General features: G+C 38.0%; 1 protein-coding gene across 2 annotated transcripts in view; it reads left to right on the forward strand.

The window, feature by feature from the left end:
* The window catches only part of TMEM163 (transmembrane protein 163), a 101,352-nt gene that overhangs the window by 58,564 nt on the left and 21,240 nt on the right, over positions 1–21,548 (forward strand). For both annotated transcript variants that reach the window (XM_040603516.1, XM_040603514.1), the window contains 3 exons: positions 2,897–2,940; positions 4,088–4,179; positions 21,081–21,177. In XM_040603516.1, coding sequence (XP_040459450.1) covers positions 2,897–2,940; positions 4,088–4,179; positions 21,081–21,177 — 233 coding nt within the window. The remainder of the gene's footprint in view (positions 1–2,896; positions 2,941–4,087; positions 4,180–21,080; positions 21,178–21,548) is intronic.

Genomic DNA, 21,548 nt, shown 5'->3' on the forward strand with positions numbered 1-21,548 from the left:
ATTGGATTTTTTTTTTTGTGTGTGTGGTTGGGTTTCTTTTGTTTGGTGGTTTAGGTTTTTTTTGTTGTTTGTTGGTGGGTTTTTTGGTTTTTTTTTTATGTCAGAGGCTTATCTGGGAATAACTGGAAATACGTAATGAGAAGAAGGAAGTTGAGGGTTCGGCAAAAGCTCTGTGATCCATTCCTGCATGCCATACATTACTCCTGGAGCATGGCAGTGATACTGGAGGCATAAGGACCACTAATTATTCCTTTGCCCAGGGATCTCAAGTGCTTAGATGCTAAGAAGTACTTCCTAAAAGTCCTTTCAGCTTCAATGTCTAGAATGGGATCCAGTCATTGTCTTTAGAGGATGTGGTCAGTCGGTGGCAACCTGTATTGGCTGATAACCCTGTAAGTTAATATTACAGTTGCTTTTTCTGCCATAGAGCCTAGACTGGTGGGCAAACATCCCATTAGAACTGGAATGACTTACTGGTGAGTTTTATGGCTGTATTTGCCAGCTAGAAGTTCTAATGTGCTTAAGTCGGGGCTGAAGGTGCTTTGATGTTGAGTCTTTCAGAGAGACAAATGGGTTGTTTTTCCCATTAGAAGACCAGTATGTAAATAAATAACACAAAAAGTTATCTTTCCAGTGCTTAAATGGTCAATACTACTTTTGTTATGGCTTTTTACCACTACAAGTTAGTATTGCAGAGTACCAGTCCTTGGAAACTCTTTCCTCCAGTCATATTAGCTAGCTAGCAAAAAGACTTAAGCAGGCTTGTGACCCTGTTAGGTAATACTTGTTCTTCATTACTATTTTAGATAGCTCAGGCCAACCAGATTGTATATTAGTGTTGTGGATATTTATTGTGGTACAATATACGAAAATAAAGACAGTTCTCATGCTAAAGACCTTGTGCTTTAAATACATTCAGTATGTCTCCTAAAGCATTCTTCAGGTGTGGCTATCTGTATGCATTTCATTGCCTGTAAAAATTATATATTCATTTTTAAGGGAACCATAGGATTAAAATTAGTTTTGAGTCTGGATTAGAGTGGGGAAAAAAGCTGGCAATTAGTAAAAACTGAGGAGCCAATTCCACTACATAGGAAGGCTAGAAGTAAAGGAGGCGTAGAAGTGTGGCTTTGAACTGCATCATATGAAAGCAGTAATGACAGGAGCATCACAAGCTTGTGTGTACCTGTGAATGCCCCCTTTTTCTTTTTTTTTTTAATGCAATTTCTGCATCAAACTATACGTCTCTAAGAAAGCATATGAAAATTTGATAGGCAATATATTATTATGCAGTGAAGTGTTCAAATTTGCAGCTGGATCACTGCAAGCTAGTGTCAGCTTGTCAAGTGTAGCTCTTGGCTGATAAGTCTGACCAAGAAACATAACCTCTTTTTTCACCTAGGAGATGAAGTGTGGGAAATCATGTTTTAACAATGAGAGGGAGATGTAAATCCATACCGTTTCAATACTCTTCAGCTTGGAGAAAATGGGAATCTGGAAATGAACCTGATGACTTTTCTTTGTGTTTTGTCCAACTGTAATGATAAAGTCCAAGTATTTGTGATATTGGGCATGCTTATGGCCACAGCTAGGGCTTAGATCAGTAAGAAAATGGTTATTATTTCCAAGATTTTTAATTTTTGTTTATCAAGAGAAGTGCCACAGAACTGCAGCTTGCTATAACTGAAAAGAACAGTCAAACCATAGTGACTCTGTTCTGCCAAGCTGTTCTAATGAATACTGGAATACTGAAAATTAGATATTGTGTTTGTCAGCCGAAGACTGGCAAAGTTGTTGATGAGCGTGGTTGTCTTTTTTTTTTTTTTTTTAGTTGAAGTATTTTTCTTTTTTAAAAAAACGTATTTTTCTTAGTAAGCTAGCTGATATCTGTTCATAAAAAGAATAGTAAAAATTAATCCTTTTAGGCTTTATTCCAAGCCCTCTTAATATTTGAACTAGACTGATAGGAGGTTTATTCAGGGAGCATAGGTTTGGTTACTCCTTTTCTCACTCAAGTCTGCAAAACACAGCAAGAAGACTAGAGCTGCTCAATGCTTGAGCTTGACAGAGCCATAGTGTTGCCGTTAGCCTGTGAGAGGTGCAGTTTGATGATGCCCCATGGAGAGGTGATGGCCTCTTCTGTTGCTGCCTGTTTCTTCCCTGGTATTCCTCTGGGCTACTGAAAGGAATTTTTCATTGCACAGTAACAGATTTGGGAACTGTGAGATGATGGAATTAGGATGCATGGAGTAAAATGATAAAAATGATACATTTTTTTAGTTGTTAGCTCATTTTTAGAGTCTGGTTTATTTTTTAGAGGCAGCATGCAGTCAAAATCAGAGCTGGTCAAGATTTTTCCTGCTAATGCTTTTTTTCCATTGGAAATCACTGATCTGATGGAATTTGATGGGGCTGTGTGATTTACCCTTAGGCCTTTTGTCAAAAAGAGGGCAGTCAAGAAGTCTGGATGGGCCTGCATAGTTTTATGTCTGTCAGTTCAGGTGGCCTTTTGTGCCTAGCTGGAGCAAAGGAGCACTTTGAGACAGGTAAAGTTTTCTAAGAGTTCGAAATTGTGGTTGCTACATGGTTTTACTCAAAACAGCATCTGAAATGCAGCATGTTTCATAAACAGACTGCTTCTGAATGCTATGCTAAGGTCTGCCCCATTATGTTTTGGAAGAGAGAAGAGCATCTCTCAAGTGACCTAATAGTTTCTTGCAGCACAAGGCCTTTCTTCTAGACCTTTTTAAAGTCTTGGTCAGGTTGTTCTAGTGGGAACTGGGTGAAACTAAGCCCACATGTTGAAACTAGTTTTGTAGCGCTCAGACAAGAGAAGAAGTAAGGATACAAACCAAAAAATTTAAAGTGATTCTAAATAATATTTTCTTTCCTTTAGCTGTCTCCGTAATGAGATACAGTGCATCATCATTTGGATTTGCTGTAAGTAGAGATACAATTTAAATATTCTCTACCGTTGTGTTTCCATGGGCTTTTTCATGAAATACTGTATTTGTTCATATTGTGAGTTCATGGCAAGATGTGTGAAGTCAATGATGAATTAGAAAAAATAGTGTTGAAGTGATACCTTGGAAAGGATAGTAAAGATACTTTCATTATACTTTTCCAGTTTCCAGCTACTCAGCCTTATATTTGACTTAATATCAATAGATTGATAGATATTATCTATCAGATAGAACTTTATCATACAAAATGTCTCAGCTTAATCAGTTCTGTTGTTGAACTTGAGCCAAATTCTGAAGTTCCTTTCTGAACTTGGTGTGACCCTTTCCCTCCTGAAGTCTATGGTAAAACTCCTATGACTTTGGGATGATAGCTTTCCTCTCTAGTGATTGCCATGACTTTCCTGATTAGAAATTTTGCAGAGCAAAAGAATTCCTAACAACAAGCAAAATGACTGCTTTCAAATAATTTGTCTTTTGCTCTCAGATTAGAAGTTCAAATTGACTCTGTAGAAAATCTGATTTAAGGGTGAAAATTCTTATGGTAGGACAAGCCTGGTTTTTGGTGTTACTTACTATCATGTCTTCATTAACTGGAAATACAAACATGGTGATTTTGCTGATGATAAAGAATAATATGGAATCTGGATATAACGGTGTTTTGGAAAAAGTTGATATTTTCTTGGTTTGAAACAAAACCTTCTGTTGCAGAAAGTTAGTGACTTTGCAGGAAAAAGGAATGTTTGACAGGCATTTTCAAAGGTTGGTTTTTTTTTTTTGAGTCTTTCCATAAGAATCATATTAGTGTTTTAACTCTTATGGTGCCACAGTGGCAAATTGTGGTGGTTTCTTTTTTTTTTTTTTTTTTTTTTCTTCTCCACAGGTGATGGATTACAAAGAAAAAGTTTTTAATACCTTGATTGACTTCCTGTGCTCTGAAGTGTATCATTGTGCAATAATACATGGCAAAAATGTGAAGATCAATTTAATAAATGTAAATCCTGCTTTCATTAAAATGATTTATTTGAAGCTGCTTTGTGCCTGTGCAGCAGCATAGTAAATGCATTACTGTTAGTACAGGGCACATTTAATGGCGCACAAAACAATTGACTCTGTATATCTTTCAGTTTGATGCTACCCTGGATGTTTTGTCATCAGCGATAGTTTTGTGGCGTTACAGCAACGCAGCTGCTGTGCATTCTGCACACAGGGAGTACATGTAAGTACACTTAATTACTTTTGGCATTGGTAGAGGCCTGCAGAGCTTTTGCTGTCAAGCTGTGATGCTACAGATTCCAGAGCTTTGACAAGAAACATTTTGTCATGTCAGCAAGTATTCTTTCCTTCTGCCAACTTATTGTTTGGTCCCAAACATGCAGCCTTTCCTTAGGCAAACCTCCCTGTGATTATGATTTTCAGTTTCTTTTTAACCAAGATAGTAATTATTAGGGCTTGGTGATTTTTTTTTTTTTCTTGCAGCATCTGTATCAAATGAACTGTATCTGCAATCTGTAATGGATTTGTATCTCTTTTATTTTGCATTTTACTCCATTATTCTTACTAGAGTATGCTTTTTAAATTGATGCTTGTATTATATTGGTGCTTCCCTTAACAAGATTGGAGTATGAACCCCTTCTTTTTGAATCTAAATCACTTCAATTGCTAGTGATATTATTGGAAGTTGAGATTACAGAACATCTGATAAGATTGAGCCTGTATTAGTGATATGATAGGAGGGTGACACAGTTTATTATAACTGCTGTACAAAGAGAGAGATAGACACACCTTTTAATTACAGAACTACAGCTGTTTTGGTAAGTAAGAATGTCTCAATACTTGCATGTTTTCTGTATGGAAAAAGTTATATGGTTGCAAAGTAAGCATATTTAATGCTTGCTATATAGATCTTACGGAACAACAAGAAGGGAAGCCTGATGATATTTAGCCCTTACATAACTGGTAGGATCAAGGAATTAAAAAAAAAAACACCAAAAAGCCACACAGAAGGGATTATAACTTGTCTTCATAGTCCTTTCCTCAAAACTAAGCAAACAGTAAGCAGTATTTTTACATGCAGTAACTCGGGCTCATGCAACAGTTTGCCAGTGCTGTGAGTTCCTTTCTGGCAGGACTCCATGCATAGCAGTTTGGAATAAAGGGCCATAGAAGATTGATGTGGCATTGATTCATAAAAATAAATCCAGAAATGTGTGATTAAAATTAGTCTTCCTGCACAAATTTGGAGATCTTAACAGGCATTTCCTGAGTATGTTGCTTTTGTGGGCGTCCACAGAGATTCCTGTCAACATTCAATTAACATATTTCTGAAACCTCCTTCTGTTGAGCTTTTTCAAGTGAACATTGTAAAGTACTTTATAGAGAAAATAAATCCCAGTACAAAAGAATAATCAACATATCCCTACGGCTGAGCCAGTAAAGTGAACAACCAAAGTAGAAAACATATTTTCCTGCTTTTTATGCTCATTTTTGTTTTCAGATAACCCCTCTGCTTTATATAAGGCTAAATTAAGTCAATGAATTACTTGCTGTGCCCTCTATTTGAAGACAGCTAAGGTTACATGATGAGATCAGTACTGAGTGAAAGAATGTTACCATATGCTGGGAATATGAATCACTGGATAGGCAGTCTGGTTATCCCTCCATTTCTAGAATTCATAGGAGAATCATTATAGTACTGACAAATGAAGAGATGGTTGTGTCTCTTAAGGCAGCTCTTCCTGTGTCAGATTTTTGAAGGAGGCGTATTTCTAATTTCTTGTTGTGTTTAGTCAGTCTCTTGCTTAAAAAACTGCATGTAATTCTTTTTCCTCTACACTCGGAAAATGTTTCATGACTCCTCCTGGCTCCTTGCTTACCTGGTAAATAATCTTTGTATCATATGTGCCTATAACTGTACCTGGTCTTTCACAGTCCCTGGTGATTGCCTCAGTGGGGAAGTCTGCTTTCAGACTGCTGGGCAGCTTGGTGCAAATTCATGTAGACGCTTGGGTTGTGCTGTGCATTACGCCTGTTTCTGTGTGCCTAGCCATATCCTGCCTTACTACAGGAGCCTGTGCAAAATTGGGTTTCTGCAAAAGCATTACTATTGTTTACCAGAGTAAGCTGTGCCAGGGTGACTTCAGTTTCATCCTTTATTTATAGGTCTGTCTTTTATTGATTTCAGTATTATGTTTGTCTGTGTATCCTAACATATCAGAAAATAACATGAGCTCCTTGACAAAAGCTCAAGTGGAATTGCTAATTATGTTTTGCAAATTTATAAAACTTCCTGCTTCATAAACCTGACAGTAAGAGATTGCTCCAAAATCTGTTGAAAGCAGTGGAAAACATCTCTCAGAAGGGCAACGTCAGATCTAATCCTAACTGTTGGACATCGTTGAGAGGGAACATAAAGATAGAATGAAAAACAAAACTGCAGAAAAAGACACAGAGAATACAGCCTGGCTCATGATGTGCTATGAATTAAATACTTAAAATAAACTGCTAAGATGTAAAAGAGCTGCATAATCTTACTTAAGAGGTAGCCATATGGAAGTTAGAGATGCAACATTTCATGGCCTGATACTCAGAATGAACAGTACAAGACTGCTTTTTGTGCCAAGTTCTGCTAAGCTGAACCAATGCATTTCCATTTAACTTCAGGGGAATTGTAGTGCTAAAACTATAATGAAAATGTGTCCCGCTGAGTTTAACTCAGTAAATGGGTTTAATTTTTGCTAGATCATTTGATTTCTCTTGCTTTTTTGGGGCAAGATGAGAAGGTACTTTTTCAGTGTACGTGTAGCCAAAGTTACACAGTGTACATCTTTGATGGTAGTTCACATGTAGTAACTGCAAAATGTATTTTAACTTCTGTGATTTGCCCTTCTTGAAAATTCTTTGACACTGATGGCCTGAGAAGCTAAAACTGGCAGGCTTTTCAAGTCTTTTATTGATGAGATTTTTTCCTAAGTCATTGTGAAAATGTGTATCTGGTTATGGTCAAGGTTTGTCTTAAATTATGATGAAATTCTGATGAAATTGTTGTGCTTTATTGTTAAATATACCAAGTAGCTTTGAAAATATAATGAATGTTCACCAAGATCAGGTATGTAGGCCATGTGAGACACTGCTTGATTTTGCCTAGCTGGCACATTAATGAAACAGTATGTAGGAGTGGGATGACTATTTGCTGTGGTTGTTACTGGTACTTTTTGGATAGTTTCACACTTAAACATCTTTCTGTTTTGACAGTCAAATAAAAGTGGGTAAAAACAGGCTACTACATTTTCATGAAGAGTGCCTGAAAGAATTGTAGGTCTTGAGGCAATGCAAGAATTGGGAAGGACTACAGAGATCTGGGAGGAGAGAGTTCATGAGTGCTTGGTTTGTTTGGTGTGAACTGCTAGGTTGCAAGTTAACATGCAGAAGTCATAGAGGTGCTGAACAAATCATCCACTGAACAAATCCGAAGCAATGATCAAGAAATTCAAGAAAGAAATATTCAGAAATAACTTGAGAAATAATTTTCAATTCCAACAAATGACGAAAATATACAACAAAAATAAAAATCTTGCAATTCCTTGTTTTTCTTTATAAGAGGGGAAACTATGAGGAAGAAATATAGTCCGATATAGCTGATAAACCAGAAACTGAAAAAATGTGGTAGACCTGTGCAGTTTGGGTCAGTTACAGCTTATTTATTACTTCCTGGTAAGAGTTTTGTGGGTCGATTAAGAACAGGTTGTCAGGTTAAAGGTCTGAATTCACTCTTCTGTTTTGCAATTTGAATACTGAACAATCATTGAGCTATTCAAGATGCACAAAGAAATCTGAAAGGTCCCCAATTCCTGCTCTCCATAACCAGTGTACAAATATTCTTGAATATTCTGCCCTTCAGTAAATCTTCAGTGACATAATAGTTTATTGGGCTGCTGAAGCAAATCTAAATTCTGTTGAAGGAAGAAATTTATTGAAATTGGTATGGTAACAGGAGTTTTTCATGTGCATAAATAAACCCAGTAAATAGCAGCAGAAGTAATTTCTTAATAGAAGAATCTGAAGCATTAGGAACCTGGGAAAACATCTCACGAGAGGCTGAACCAGTAACTGGCTATACAGCCAAAGGGCAGCTTTTTGATCTGTTAAATTCAGGAATGAAAGATTTGGATTGGAGTGCTGGAACTGTGTATGAGGAGAAAATGAGAAATACCACTAAAAAAGGAAAGGTAGAGAAAACAGAGTAACAAACTTCAGGCACACAGCCTTGTGAAAAAGCTATAAAAGATGGAGCTTTTTATGTATAGTTGGTTGGAAACATCTCAAAACTGTGAACAAAGGAAAAGCCTCTTGTTTGATACCCTCTGCTCAGGAAAACAGGACTTTGCTCTGTTGGCAGCCTGCTCAGGTCAAATGGAGTAAATGGAGTAGTGCTACTTAGGCTATAAACCAGTATTTCTATTTTTACATTACAGAACTGGAGTCTTGCATTTGTGTACAATGCAGTGCAGGACATTGTCTGCTTATGCCCATAGGATCCATTGCTCCTAGGAGTATTTTTTTTTTTTTTGGCTACTGGGTTTTATTGAGGTTGTATGTTTAGTATTGCAAAAACTAACTCGGTACAGCATATTTAACATCGTGATTCTTGACAGTTGCATCTGGTGTTTATTATATATTATTTTGTTGATGGTACCAAGTTAAATTCTGTGTTTCCCAAGAACCAGTCTGTCAACGTCTGTCTTAACCCAGTGTGAGAGTAAATAGGAACATTCTGGATTATGCCAAAAGCAGAAAGCTCACATTTCTTCATTTATTTCACTGTTTAGTTTTTTGGGTTTTTTTCCTATTCTTTTTTATTTTTTTGTTGGCATATGTCAGACTCCAGCTATTCTTGCCTTTATTACTGTAATAAGAAAGCTAAATTGTATCATGGGCAAATAATTTCCAATGAACTCACGGTGCTCTGTGTTGCCATGACACAATACATGATGAGTGCGTTACGTAGGGATATGTAGACACAGAGATATTCTGGCCCTTTCCTAGGACTTCATGCACTAGGCATGAAACTTCTGGCTGTGTGACAGTATGACATGGGAATTAGGCTATTTTAAAACATTTTATGAAGCATATGAATGGTATCAACAACCTTTTTATAATACCCAATGAGTACAAAATTACCAGTGTATCAATCACTTTCCTCAGCTGCTTGATAGCCGCCTGGGTGCATACTCTTTGTCAGTTACCTTTTCACAGAGTATACCTTGCGTTCAGTTTTTGATTGTGAGTAGCCTCCTCAGGTAAATGGGGCAGTGCAGCAAGTAGGCATGTTAGTGTTTCAAATACTGCCGTGAATCGATGGATGTTTATCAAGCGGAAGGATACAGCTTTGAACAGTTTTTCTTTTATAACCTTACATTATTCTAGGCATGTGACTTTTGGAGAAACCTAGTCCAGCGATTAGAAACCCTTACCAGTTGCTTAGTTACGTTATTTCTGGAATTCAGACTTAAGTAAACAGCAATAATAAAATCATCTGTACAACCCTGTGTACGGTAAGTAGACACCCAATCTGAATTGGATATAGCTGAAAGAACCGTCCTTTGCTGTGGTGTTCCCTTTGTCAGTGTGGATATCTTATGGATAAATATTCCTTTGACACCTTCTTCTCCTGCTCTTTACTTTCCAGTGCAATCCATTTTTGGAAGACAGGGGATATCAGATATGTACATGGTATCCTTCTTCAGTTGCTAGGGGAAAGTGTTGTATGGCTTCATAAAATACCTTCCTGTGTTGTACTACGTTACCTCTTCAAATTGCAAATCTGCTTTTGCTCTATAGTCTCTTGTCCAGTTGCTTTATGGTGTAGTCCCATGCAGTCCAGGGGCTTTCATCCTGGCAGTGATTTTTGCTTTGAGGATGATGATTGGAATTGCCCTTTATCACTGCCCTTCTGCAGGTTCTGTAAAGAGCCATCACCGTCACCATCCTCCTGCAAAGCCACGTCTGCTGGCAGAGGAAATGGGCACATCTGTGTGGCTGCTGGGCACATGTGGGCAGTTAGTGGCTGGTGACTTTGTGTAAAGACTTCTTTCTTACTGAGAAAATGTGGTGGCAGGTGAGACTCTAAGACAGAGTGAGTTTTTCCTTCCAAAGTAATTGTAACACTTTTTTCTCTTGCTTGTGTTCATATGACCCCATTTGAGAATATTTAACCCAAGGTTTGGCCACGAGGAGCCTTAAATCATATTGAATATGTGTTGAGTACATTTAGGCATGCGATATGGGGACCACAATGTATCCTACTCTTGCACCCAAAGCTTGAAAGAATTAGAAACTGCCTTTTCTGGGAGGAAATGGCTGTCAAACTGCCAGGTTAGGTCCGGATCTTCTTTCTTTTACTCTAATTCAAAAAAGAGAGCATACTGATCTGTATGGTTGCAGGGTATATCCTCTCCTGGTTCACAGGATTAAAACTCCCTCATTTTCAGTATTAGTACTGTAGATTTTAATTTCCATTAAATTGGCTCTGATGTACTGGTTAGCCTGACTAAATGAGTGCTGTCTATTTAGGTAGTGTTGAATGAAAATAATCCTCTAAATTCAGACCCAACATATCAGTCACATTGAAAAAAACTGTGGATAATTTTATCTATGCTATACATACGAAAGAGATGTAAAGCACAGATGGCAAAATCCACACCTACCCACAGTTCAGGGCAAACCTCTGTGGCTGGAGGAAAAAATCTTTTGTGATGAGTGAATGAAATAGCTAAGTGATCTGGAAAAATGTCAAAGGCATGGAGATAGCCTAGAAACTGCAAATAGCTAAGAACCTACCTCTGCAGCTCTTGTTTAGGTTCTCAGTTACTATGAGTTGGACCTCACACGGCACATGCATGTCTTTCCTACCCAGTAGAGCACAGTGCAGAGTTTGCAAAATAAGTGTTCACCTGTGCTTGGATGTCTGCTTATAGGAGGAGAAATAGAGTTTCTTTTTAACCACACTGAAAATTTCTAACCCATTCTTTCTTCTGAAATATTTAGCTGAAGTACTACATCTGGGTACAGTACTAGATACAAGTTCTACAGTTGTTTCGTTAGGCTGACTTATTAAACTGTGTCATTTCTCCATAAATCAATTATCTCCTATTCTGGCAAAAGTGAAGCAATCATAAACTTTGCTCTTATCCAGGCAGAAGTGCATGTATACATACATTTGTGCATGCACACACACAAAATCCTCACACATAGCATTTATACTGAATATGAAATAGCAAATGTATATATTTATGCATTCTAAAAATCTGTTTCTAAAAGTGTGGCATCTGTAGACTTGGCAATGATTTTACTGGAGCTAGATCCAAAATCTATTTAATTTATGGAAGCCTTTCCTTTTACTTCACTGGTAGTTGATTAGGCAGTATTTGTGTATATTAGGTAGTATTTATACATGTGTATATATATAAAAAAGATCAGGGATATGGTGGTGGTCTGTACTGGAATTTGATAATCACCATGAAAATGAAAATTACAGAAATTTTCAGAAGGGTTTATTTGCCAGCTTCAGGGGAATGACAATCTCTGATCACCTGCTACAAGGCTAGGAGCAGTGATCGATCATCTCTTCGCAAGCTGGGAGGGTGGTTACAAGGCAGATGTACCATGAGTGTGACTGTACAGTCTGTGCAGACCAGGAACTAGAAGATAGGTTGTAAAAGTTATCAAAATCTCCAAGCTATAGAAATGTCTGTTAGCTTTTATTGGCAGATTTTTAATACCCGGAGAATCAAATTATTTATGGAACTGTTGCCCCAGTTCAGCTGCATGATTTTAAAGGATGTAGATACCTTGTTCTGCAGTGACTAGTTGAACTCCTGAGGATAATAAAAGTTTTAGAAGGCCTATAACATTTTCAGCATTAAATGGATCCCTACCATAGCTAATTTGAGTCTCAGATATAAACCCATGCTCTTTAAATATAAAGAGCAGATATAAATTCTCTTACATAAATGGATATAAATCCATGCTTTTTAAGAAGAGGTTAGACCATGTGATAACACTATATTTTTGAATATAATAATTGAGAGATCAGTTTTCAGTGATAATCTGGACTATTACTTGAGTTCTCTTTATTGTGCAATCCGGTTTGGTTTTTTTATTTTTTTTGTGTTGAGAAAAAGGAGTAGCTGTAATGATGCTGATCTGGATTCTGGCAGTTGGAGGTGGATTGTGGAACATGTGCGATGAACAGCAAACCCTCTTTGATCCTTTTAAAGTGCATCTTGAAGTGACTATTCCCTCTTCACCCAGCAACAGGCAGGTGTAAATACTCTGAGCAGCTGTGATTCTGTACAGTTTCGTGTCGGAGCCCTCCTCAGTAACTAAACCTGATAATAGATATAAGCCATACCACAAACATAAATGAACAATATCACTGTCTAATTGGACACAGAGAAGCTCAAGATTAGCAGTAGAGCATGGCAAAGAAGCAGGAATCTTACGTCTGAGGCTGATACTGCATCTTTTAACAGTAATGTGCCACAGTGGCTAGTAACTTCTTTTTAGAGTAAGCCCTTTAATGGGTTCAAGAGGCAGATTTTAGTTTTCACAGTTGTGCATGTCACCCTAAGGAAAAATGTGGCTAGAATTATCTCGGCAATATTGCGGAATGGGTAGCAAGGAACAGATGTTAGTGAACAGCTGCATTGTAATTTTTATGTCTCTTTCTAAAATAATGGGCAGCAGCCCCGTGCTTGCGGCACAGTGTGTGGTAGACTGAACAGGCCCTTTCCTGTTGGAGAGATATGGTACCTAGCCGTAGAGATTTTGCATCACCTGCCCCTGATGTGTCTGGGGTGTGTGCAGGGTGGCTGTTGCTGAGCAGGCAGGCATTCCTGGCAGGGCTGCTTAGGCTTCTTTCCTACCTCCTTGCATACTTTTCCTTCGTGGCAGGAGTGGTCCTTGCTCAATTTTCCTGTTTCTTACTTGTGAAGCAGCAGGTTAGGATGTGTAGATAGCAGAGGCTGCTGTGGAGGAGAAAGTAGCTAGTCTTGGGAAGACGTGGATTACAGTTGAGATGAAGGAAAGAGAAAGCCAAGAGGCCTGCGTTTGTAACATCCCCAGCTGTCCTTTGGTGCCCCAAATTACTGCAAAGCACAACACTTTCAGCCCCTTCTCTCCAAAACATCCTCTGACTTTTTCTCTTTCTGTATTCTTTGTCCACATACTTAGTCCTGAGTCCTCTTCCATTTTCTCTACCATGCTCCACTTCATCCCCCTCAGCCAGAACCCACCGGTTTGCCACCAGAACATCATTTTTGGTGACCCAAAAGTTGATCTATTTCCTCCTGAGTTCTCACCCTTTGAGCATCAGCATTCAATTTTGCTTACGCTTGAGAAATCTTGAGCTGGTCGTGACGAGGATTTTATGCTTGGGTAACTGTAATCAGACTATAAGAGCTGCCATAATATAAATATTAAATGAAAGTAGGCCTAGCTTCGTTTAATCAGGCTGACTGCCTCTCATGTAGAAGAAATGTGGTGCTGATTATTGCAAACTCCAAGTTACTAATGAAGGAGCATTCACAGAATGTAATTTTTATTTGCTTATGGGAAGAAAGGATGAAAACAAGAGTACCAGCAAAAAAAAGAAATACAAAAGGGTTCTTGTCATGTGGCTAGCCACAGGAGACAATTAGGAAAAAAGTATACAGAGATCCAGAATTAGAAAGTGAATGAATACTGTATGCTCAAAAATATTTTCCTAACTCCTGACATAGCAAAAACCTCTTGGCAATTGCCTCCCTTCCACTGAATGATCCCATACGTGATACTCACTGTCACCCACTAGTACTCAAATCCTTTCAAATCATAGGGAAATGGGAATTAGCACGTTTACAGGTTTTATTGAATTAATGACTTTTATAATTTAATTTTTTTTCTTTCTGAAACTCCAGAAGTTTCATTACTGGGTTTATTCAGATATTAAATCCTGTAGCCATCATAAAACTGATTTGCTCAGGTTTGCTGAAAAAGCTCACATTACTCCTGGGCTTAGAGCACGCGTTGCTCTTGTTGGCCTGCAACTCCTTTTAATGCTAAGTTACAGTTCCTTGCAAAGTAATAGTTTTAACACTACCTCTTCACTCCAGTGCTGAAAAGAGGCTGTAGAGGTTTTAACATTTCCTTTTTTTGTGGGCCATTAGGAGCCATTAGTGCTGAAAGATCTTGACAGAGCCTGCAGAGATAAAAATTTCATGAATACAAATTGGTAGGATCATAGGATAATTCGGGTTGTAAGGGGCCTCGGGAGGCGTCTAGCCCCAGCTGTTGCTCAAAGCAGAGTGAGCTGTGAGATCCGAATAGGTTACTCAGAATTTTAGCCAGTCTGGTCTTGAAAGCTTCCAAAGATGGAAGCTCTGCAACCTCTCTGGGCAAACTGTTCCACTATTCCCATGGTGGAAAAATGTATCATAGTAAGCTTCTTAACAACCAAGAAAATACAGAATTAAAATAGAGCAAACGGCTCCTGGAAAGTAACAGAATTATGTGTAGAAATCAGGAGTGTTATCTTTTATTTGTAGTATCCTAGCTGCTAGAGAACTGGATGAGGAACTGAAGCTTGTTTTGATGGCAGCTTTGCAAATGTGAGAATTTAGTTTCTACCTCAAGAATATCAATACAAATACTAGTGGTTTATAATGACTTTTCTCATACTTCTCTCTGTTGTGTTTACCTCTGTAGCTCTACTGAAATTATTAAAATGTTTCCCCTGAATAAGGTAAGTGATGTTTTCAATGAATAAGGCAAGTGATCATGATACACAAGAAGTAAATTTTTTAAAGTGAGATCAATCAATCACTGGAACAACCTCCTCAGGGACGTGGTAGTGTCCTCATCACAGGGGTTTTTCAAAATACGATTAGACAGAGTGCTAGATAATCTTATCTAGGTTCCCTTTCCCTTGAAATGTTGGACCAGGTGATTTTTTGAGATCCCTTCCAACCTGGGCTGTTCTGTGGTTCTGTGAGGTTCTTTACAATGGTAAAAGTAATTAAAAACCCCAAATTACCCATGTAATAAAAAAAATCAAGTATTCTGAGATACAGGAATGAATAAAAGAATTGGGAGAATAGCACAGTATTTGACAAGGAGGTTAGATTTTAATACTACATTTTAGTTGTATTGTATGCTAACAAAACTGGGAAGTAATTAGACTGCTTCTGTCAATCTTGTTTTATTCCACATGGTGTCATCACATTTCAAGGACTGGTTTAATGAACTTGAACTGTGGTGGTAAAACAGGTTCCAGAATGTAACAGACATACTACAAAGTATGTGAGACCGCTTTCCCTCTCCACGGCCCCAAAACAACTGTCTCTGTGAGGTGCTAAGAGAAAGTTAACACATTTTTTGCAGATTGGATTCATATGCATCACTACGGTTTTTTTGAATCCTTAATTCTGCTGCACTACCTTTGCTGCATATGAGAGCAGGTTGACTTGAGAGGCGCAATTACCAAGAGCTTCATCACAAGCCCTTGTCAGTACTGTGTTATTGTATTCCATTTGCCAGAAAGATAGTAGGATGACATTTAATGAGGGAAGCCTCTTGCAGTGGCTGTTTTATAGCTGTCAATTGGTATGAGGCCAGCTGTTATCAATCACCCTTGTGGAGCTTACCCCTGATCTCTTCTAAAGTAATAGATAGCAGAGCTTATCACTGAGGATGTGTTTGTAACTTTATTACTATTATCTATTTATGTTTTACAAAATGGTACAAACCAAGTAGCTGAGAGTCTAAATTTGCTGTCTTACTTCAGGCTGACTGCTGCTTACACAGAAGAGCCGTTCCCTTTGGCTGGAATGGGTCAGCTCACGCAAAAGAGTATTCAGCATGGCAAAAGCCATGCTAAAGGTGGGGTCACTTTATTATGTTGAAGATTAATCACCACAGAGATCTGAGTGAGATTAATCTTTAGCTCTGTGGTGGAAATATTAACAGAATTTTAGTCTTAGCGCTACCTGTAGGAAATCATAACGAATAATTACAAATATAAGACAGAATTAAGGATAAATCTATGAATTAGAAGGGTGTTTTGCTGTCTGTGCTAGATGCAAATGAATTGAACAGTTGGACTTCTTATCCTTAGGAAATTAACTTCATGATAAAAGGAGGAAAAAATGTTTAACTTACTAATAGCAGCTTGAAAATGGACAGTTTGTGGAGATGGAACCCCCTGAATCTCAGTAGTTTTCGTAGCTATTTGCTTAAAAGCCATTATCTTATGCAAAGTAACGAATTTTTGATTAAGCAGAGACTATCAGGTGCTTACAGTGATAGATTTCCATTTCTGGTTTCCTTAAGAGTTGTGAGAAGTTGTCATCAAAATGAAGAATTGTGTCTGTTGGAGTTCCGTACAGGGAATGTGCTACGCAAAAGATGAGGTCGCAGCTGTGTGTCATGTAGCGCAGTTACACTAATCTTGTTTTGCTGGGTGTGAGTGCAAATATCCAGGACCGGTGTAATACAAAATGGATATTTATAGGGTTGTATAAATATAAATGGATTGTTAGTTTTAGGATTTAGACATAATCATGTTCCTGAATTCCACTAGAAGTAACCTAGCAGTAACTGAAGCTCAAAAGCTCTATATAGTCTGTGGCAGATTTGAAAGTCCAAATAAATTTATTCTCAATATCTGTGGCTCTAATACAGCTGATATAACAGCATGTTTCATCTATGACAAAGTTGACAAAATTGATGAGTTAATTTTTTAATACAATGAATTGTACTTGGAATTATCTTTTGGATTTTCAAATAGAAATACTGCATCAAAAACACATCAAGGAGTCTCTTCAGCGGATTATGATCTGCTACCAAGACCTACAGCAAACTAAAGAAGACTTGGTGGTTTCATTGTTAAAATCGTAATATTAAATTCTTTTTACCAACAACTTAATGATGTAGTTTTAATTACTCTTGCATTCCAAGTGCCATTGCTGCAAGAAAAAAAACCCCAACTTGCGGAAGTTTCAGCTTTAGTTGACCTAAAATTTGATTAGTGCCTGGCCATCAGGGACATGACCTCACCTTATCCTTTCTGAAATAGTCTATTATTCTTTAAACTATACTGCATTGTGAAAGATTCCAGAAAGCTTATTGTTTCTGAAAATGAACTCATGTTTTTCCATTATGTTTTAAAATGTTATGACTAAGTTGCCTCTCTTGTCTTTCTTTTTAGAAGTAATATATTACATGGAACGGAGTGAGATTTTGGATTCATTAATTCTCCATTAGATGTTTTCTGTTGCCTGTCAAACCTGTAGGCATCAACTATTTTGTGTTATAGATCAGTTCTGTCTCTAATGATGTAGATATTTAGTGGGAAGCTCTTATAGTAACTCCCGTAGAAATGGCTGCAGAATAAGTACGTGACTTTGAGTAGGTGCGGGAGGTACGAGCAAGTGGTACTGATGAAATATGATACATGGAGATCTCATGTATTCCTCATGGGTGCCACTGGACAGAGAGTACCCTCATGTCTTAGCAAGAATATATCAGCGTTCTGGAATATAAGGGCATCAGGTGGACCACCAGTTACTCCAGAGGGTCTGAATTGCTGATAGTGATTATAGGGGACCTGGAGATTGAGGGCCGTTTATTACACTATGGTGATTCTAAGTCAGGGGTGTCTGTACAATCTTCACTAGGTTTTCGGTCAAACCTCACTTTATGTCTTAACTCCTCTCATTAAATTTTATGGGTACTTTTAGTTGACTTGAACTTGTTTAGAAACGGCACTTGGCTCATCTAATTTAATTGAATGTTATTAATGAAATTGCATTTGCCAACAACCTTGGCACTAACATCCTTCGTGTGCAGTTGGAAACACTATTTAGTTACAAAGCAGTAATTGTTAGCAGATGGAAGTTAGCAGGCTTGTATTGAAGTTTTCATTGTCTAATGGCTTGAAAATAAAGCAAGCTTACAATAACCAATTGCAATTTGTTTATTATGTGCTACAGTTAACATTTCGGATTGATTTATTGAGATTTCTTATTTTATACATTTGTAGTTGGATTTTGCATGATTTGCAGTATAGATATAAATTATTTTTCTGTCAAATGAGATTGAAAGAAGACACCATGCAGTGTTTTGTTCTAGTAGATTTGCAGATAAATTGATACACTCAAGAAGACAAGAAGCATGTATTTTTGCACTTAAATGACTATGTCATTACTCATGAGTTTTTCATGGCTACGAATCCCAAAAGCCAGCATATAAAGGAGAATGTAGACTTTCTAAATATGATGACTGAATGCTGATTCAAACCTCAGACTGTGTTTCTGTCTGGTATTAATACCCTTGTCACTGTTATTAACCTCTTCCTTTTTTTCTTTCTACTTTTAGCTATTTCTGTTAGAGTAGGTGTATAGGAATTCTTTTGACATAGTAAAACTGATCTGGGGAATAAGGGAAGCAGCTCAAGATTGCTGAAGTCATTACTTACCCTCTGGCATAGGCAAAGATATAAAATATTTGCTGTTAGGCTTGGGTAGTTGGAGAGTTTACAGAGACAACCCCAAACTCTCCAACTTAAATAAGAACCAAATCTAGCCAGTGCTCAGGCCAAGGGCTGGTTCCCTGGATGCATTAGGCTCCTGTCAAGCCCATAGGGAATGTCTGCCTGTCTCCTTAGACGATGTGTTCAGGGAATAGAAGGTATGCTAAGGGAAGGTGATGATGCTTCACTGCCTTCACTTTCCCGTACCCTTGGAATTCAGCAACATGTATTGGCACGAGGAATTTTAATCTGTTGCTTCCAGTTCAAGGTTTGTAGCTATGTTGGTTTAAGCCTGCTGGGAATGGTAGAAAGGCTTGTCTTTTAGTGTGGCTTTCATGTCAAAGGTTGGCAAATTCTTGCGTGAAGTATACGTATCTTATGTCAGTGTGTCACTGGCTCAGCAAATGGCATTAGGCAAGTCAGCCAACTTTTGTGGACCAGCTCTGCATTTGTCCCAGGTAGGTAAGTGGAACTTTTAGTATATGTTTCTGTACCTTACCCCCTTCCTCCCCACCCCCCCCCCCCCTCCCCCCCCCAAAATAAAATCATCTTTACAACAGAATCTATTGTGAAGGATTGTGTAGTATAAGCTTCTTGGGTTATGGCAGTGCCAGATGTTACAGAAGTAATACATTAATGTGGTACTGAAAAGTTTTGAGTTTGACAAAAGTAGAGCAAGAGGCTCTGGACAGATTTCTGTGCAGTGATCCATTCAGATAGTGAAACTGCAAATCTCTGAAAAGATTCTATTGCAGAACAGGGAGATGCTTGCAAATATGCAATGGAAAATGGAAAGCCCTCTAATTTTCAATTTTACTCATTCTTTTTGGGAGATGAACTTTCTTCTCATTTGTATTACCATTTAATCATCACCTTGCTGTAGGATTGCGGAGAATCCTGTGAGTTTCTTCCTCTGTTGCAGATATGTGCCAGATTTTTGTTCTTGTGTTTGAGTCTAGAGGAAGGAGCCTAGGGTAATCAGACTGTCTCAAGCCTTTGCTGTGTACTTCTCACAACAGGTTATATTTAACAAGAATGAGGACTGTGTTGTGATTTACTACAAAGTTGTTAAATGTGTCTTAATACAGTTGTAGCAGCGTTTTGCTTACCTGAGACGAGTACCTCATCTAAAATACCACTCCATTGCTAGGACAGACGCCAGCCTCTGCTTTGTCTGTACTCTGTAGAAGGGCAGCCCCTTTACTGAGAACTTATCTGTAGGATTATCTGGCTTGTCCACAGCACAGTTTAAGTGTCATTTGTGTTGGGGAATAAAATGGCCAGCTACTCGCGTGTGCTGCTGCTGCAGCTGTGTCTTCTGACTTAGGCAGAGCAATGCCAGCTCAACTGCAGTCTCTAGATTGAGCTTGATGTGAACATTACATGTGCCGCCAACCACCAGATGGCCTGATGTCTGAGTTGTTGAAAATAGTAGCATGCTACTGGAATAATTATAGCATCCATAAACTGAGCTAACAGATAGGTACCAAATGATGAATAACAAAGGAAATACAACTACTGGAGAAAAAATCATACTGGTAGATATTGCTTTAAAGCTTTTCATGCTTTAAACATTAAAACTGCTCTTAATGTATATCTGTAGTAATAGAATTTTATATGAAGAGCTATTAGTAAAATGGAGTTATATCAATGATGTAATAGACTGGTTACTTTTTAGAGGAAATCGAAACCTTATATCCTGTACTACTTCACAGCAAGAAGAACTCCATCTCAAGAGTAGTACCAGTCTGTATGTTTGAACAAAAGCAAAATTTTCTTTTTTACTGTAAAGTTCTGGGTATGCATGATGTGCTTTGTAAACTTCATTGTGCCTGTGTCCTATAGAAAACTTAATTATTCTCTGTTATTTTATCTTCTTTTCATTAAGCCATTTGTTTGCTTTTTATAAGACTGGGTTGTAAGCTCTGCAGAGCAGGATTAGAGAGTCTAATTCTGCGCAGCACCTGATCTGATGAGAATGATCCTTATTTAGGTATTGAGAGACCCTTGGACGGCCTATGAAGTGATGCATCTAACCTGCTGGTGGTTTTTTGTTTTTTGGGGTTGTTTTTTTTTTTAATATATACACTTAAAATCTTTTTTTTCTTCGAAACTTGGGGAGGAAACAGATGTTTCAGGTTCTGCTATTCTACTGACCAGATTTAGCAAACATCTGTCCTGGTTTGGTAAAGAGAATGAAGTTCCCTTGATTATTTCTCATGTAGGATCCTAGCAAAACAAGCAAAGAAAGAGAAATAAGCCTCTAGAGGACTCTGATAAATGATCAGGAGCAGAAGAGGCATATCTTTTTCTCTCACTCTGAAACATCATCTGGTCTGCCCCACGTTTTCGTATATAATCCAGATTTTAAGAACTGCGGAGGAACTGAACATTTCTTTTCATTCTTTTCTTTAATGCAAGTCTCTGTCTTCAGCGCTTTAAGATTTTTTTATCATTAATAACCTGTTGTGTATTGTCCTTCAGCATTGGGAGAATTGACAACTTTAAATATGCTCCTAACATTTCATTTTATTTTTCTCTTTTTTTCGCAGAGCATGTGTTATCTTGGGTGTCATATTCCTCCTGTCATCTATATGTATTGTGATCAAAGCCATCCACGACCTCGCAAAGAAGGTGCTTCCAGAAGTGGTAAGGTGATTCATGTTCTTTAAAGGTGTTCTTTTTATTCCCTGCACTGCCAGTGAGACTGAGAAAGAAAGGCCAGTGTCTCCTTTCAACAAGCCCCGCTGAACTCGGTGAAGCTTTAGCAGGTGCATTTCCTGCCTGGCTGCACATGCTGGTCCTAGTCATCAAGCAGTATTTTTTCCTTGTGTGATAGAGTCTAGTCTTTATGGTTTTTTATAGGCTTGACCCCATCTCTTCTTCTCCTTGGTTACCTTTATGGGCCACATCTTTCTGTGCATAATGACTTGAAGCTTTCATACAGGACTGTAGAAGTTCACTTACGGAGAGGAGGTCTCGTCTCTCAGGGCTTAATGAAAGTAGCAGAATTTTATGAG

Source organism: Falco naumanni, chromosome 8 (genome assembly GCF_017639655.2).
Source record: "Falco naumanni isolate bFalNau1 chromosome 8, bFalNau1.pat, whole genome shotgun sequence".
Lineage (NCBI taxonomy): Eukaryota > Metazoa > Chordata > Aves > Falconiformes > Falconidae > Falco > Falco naumanni.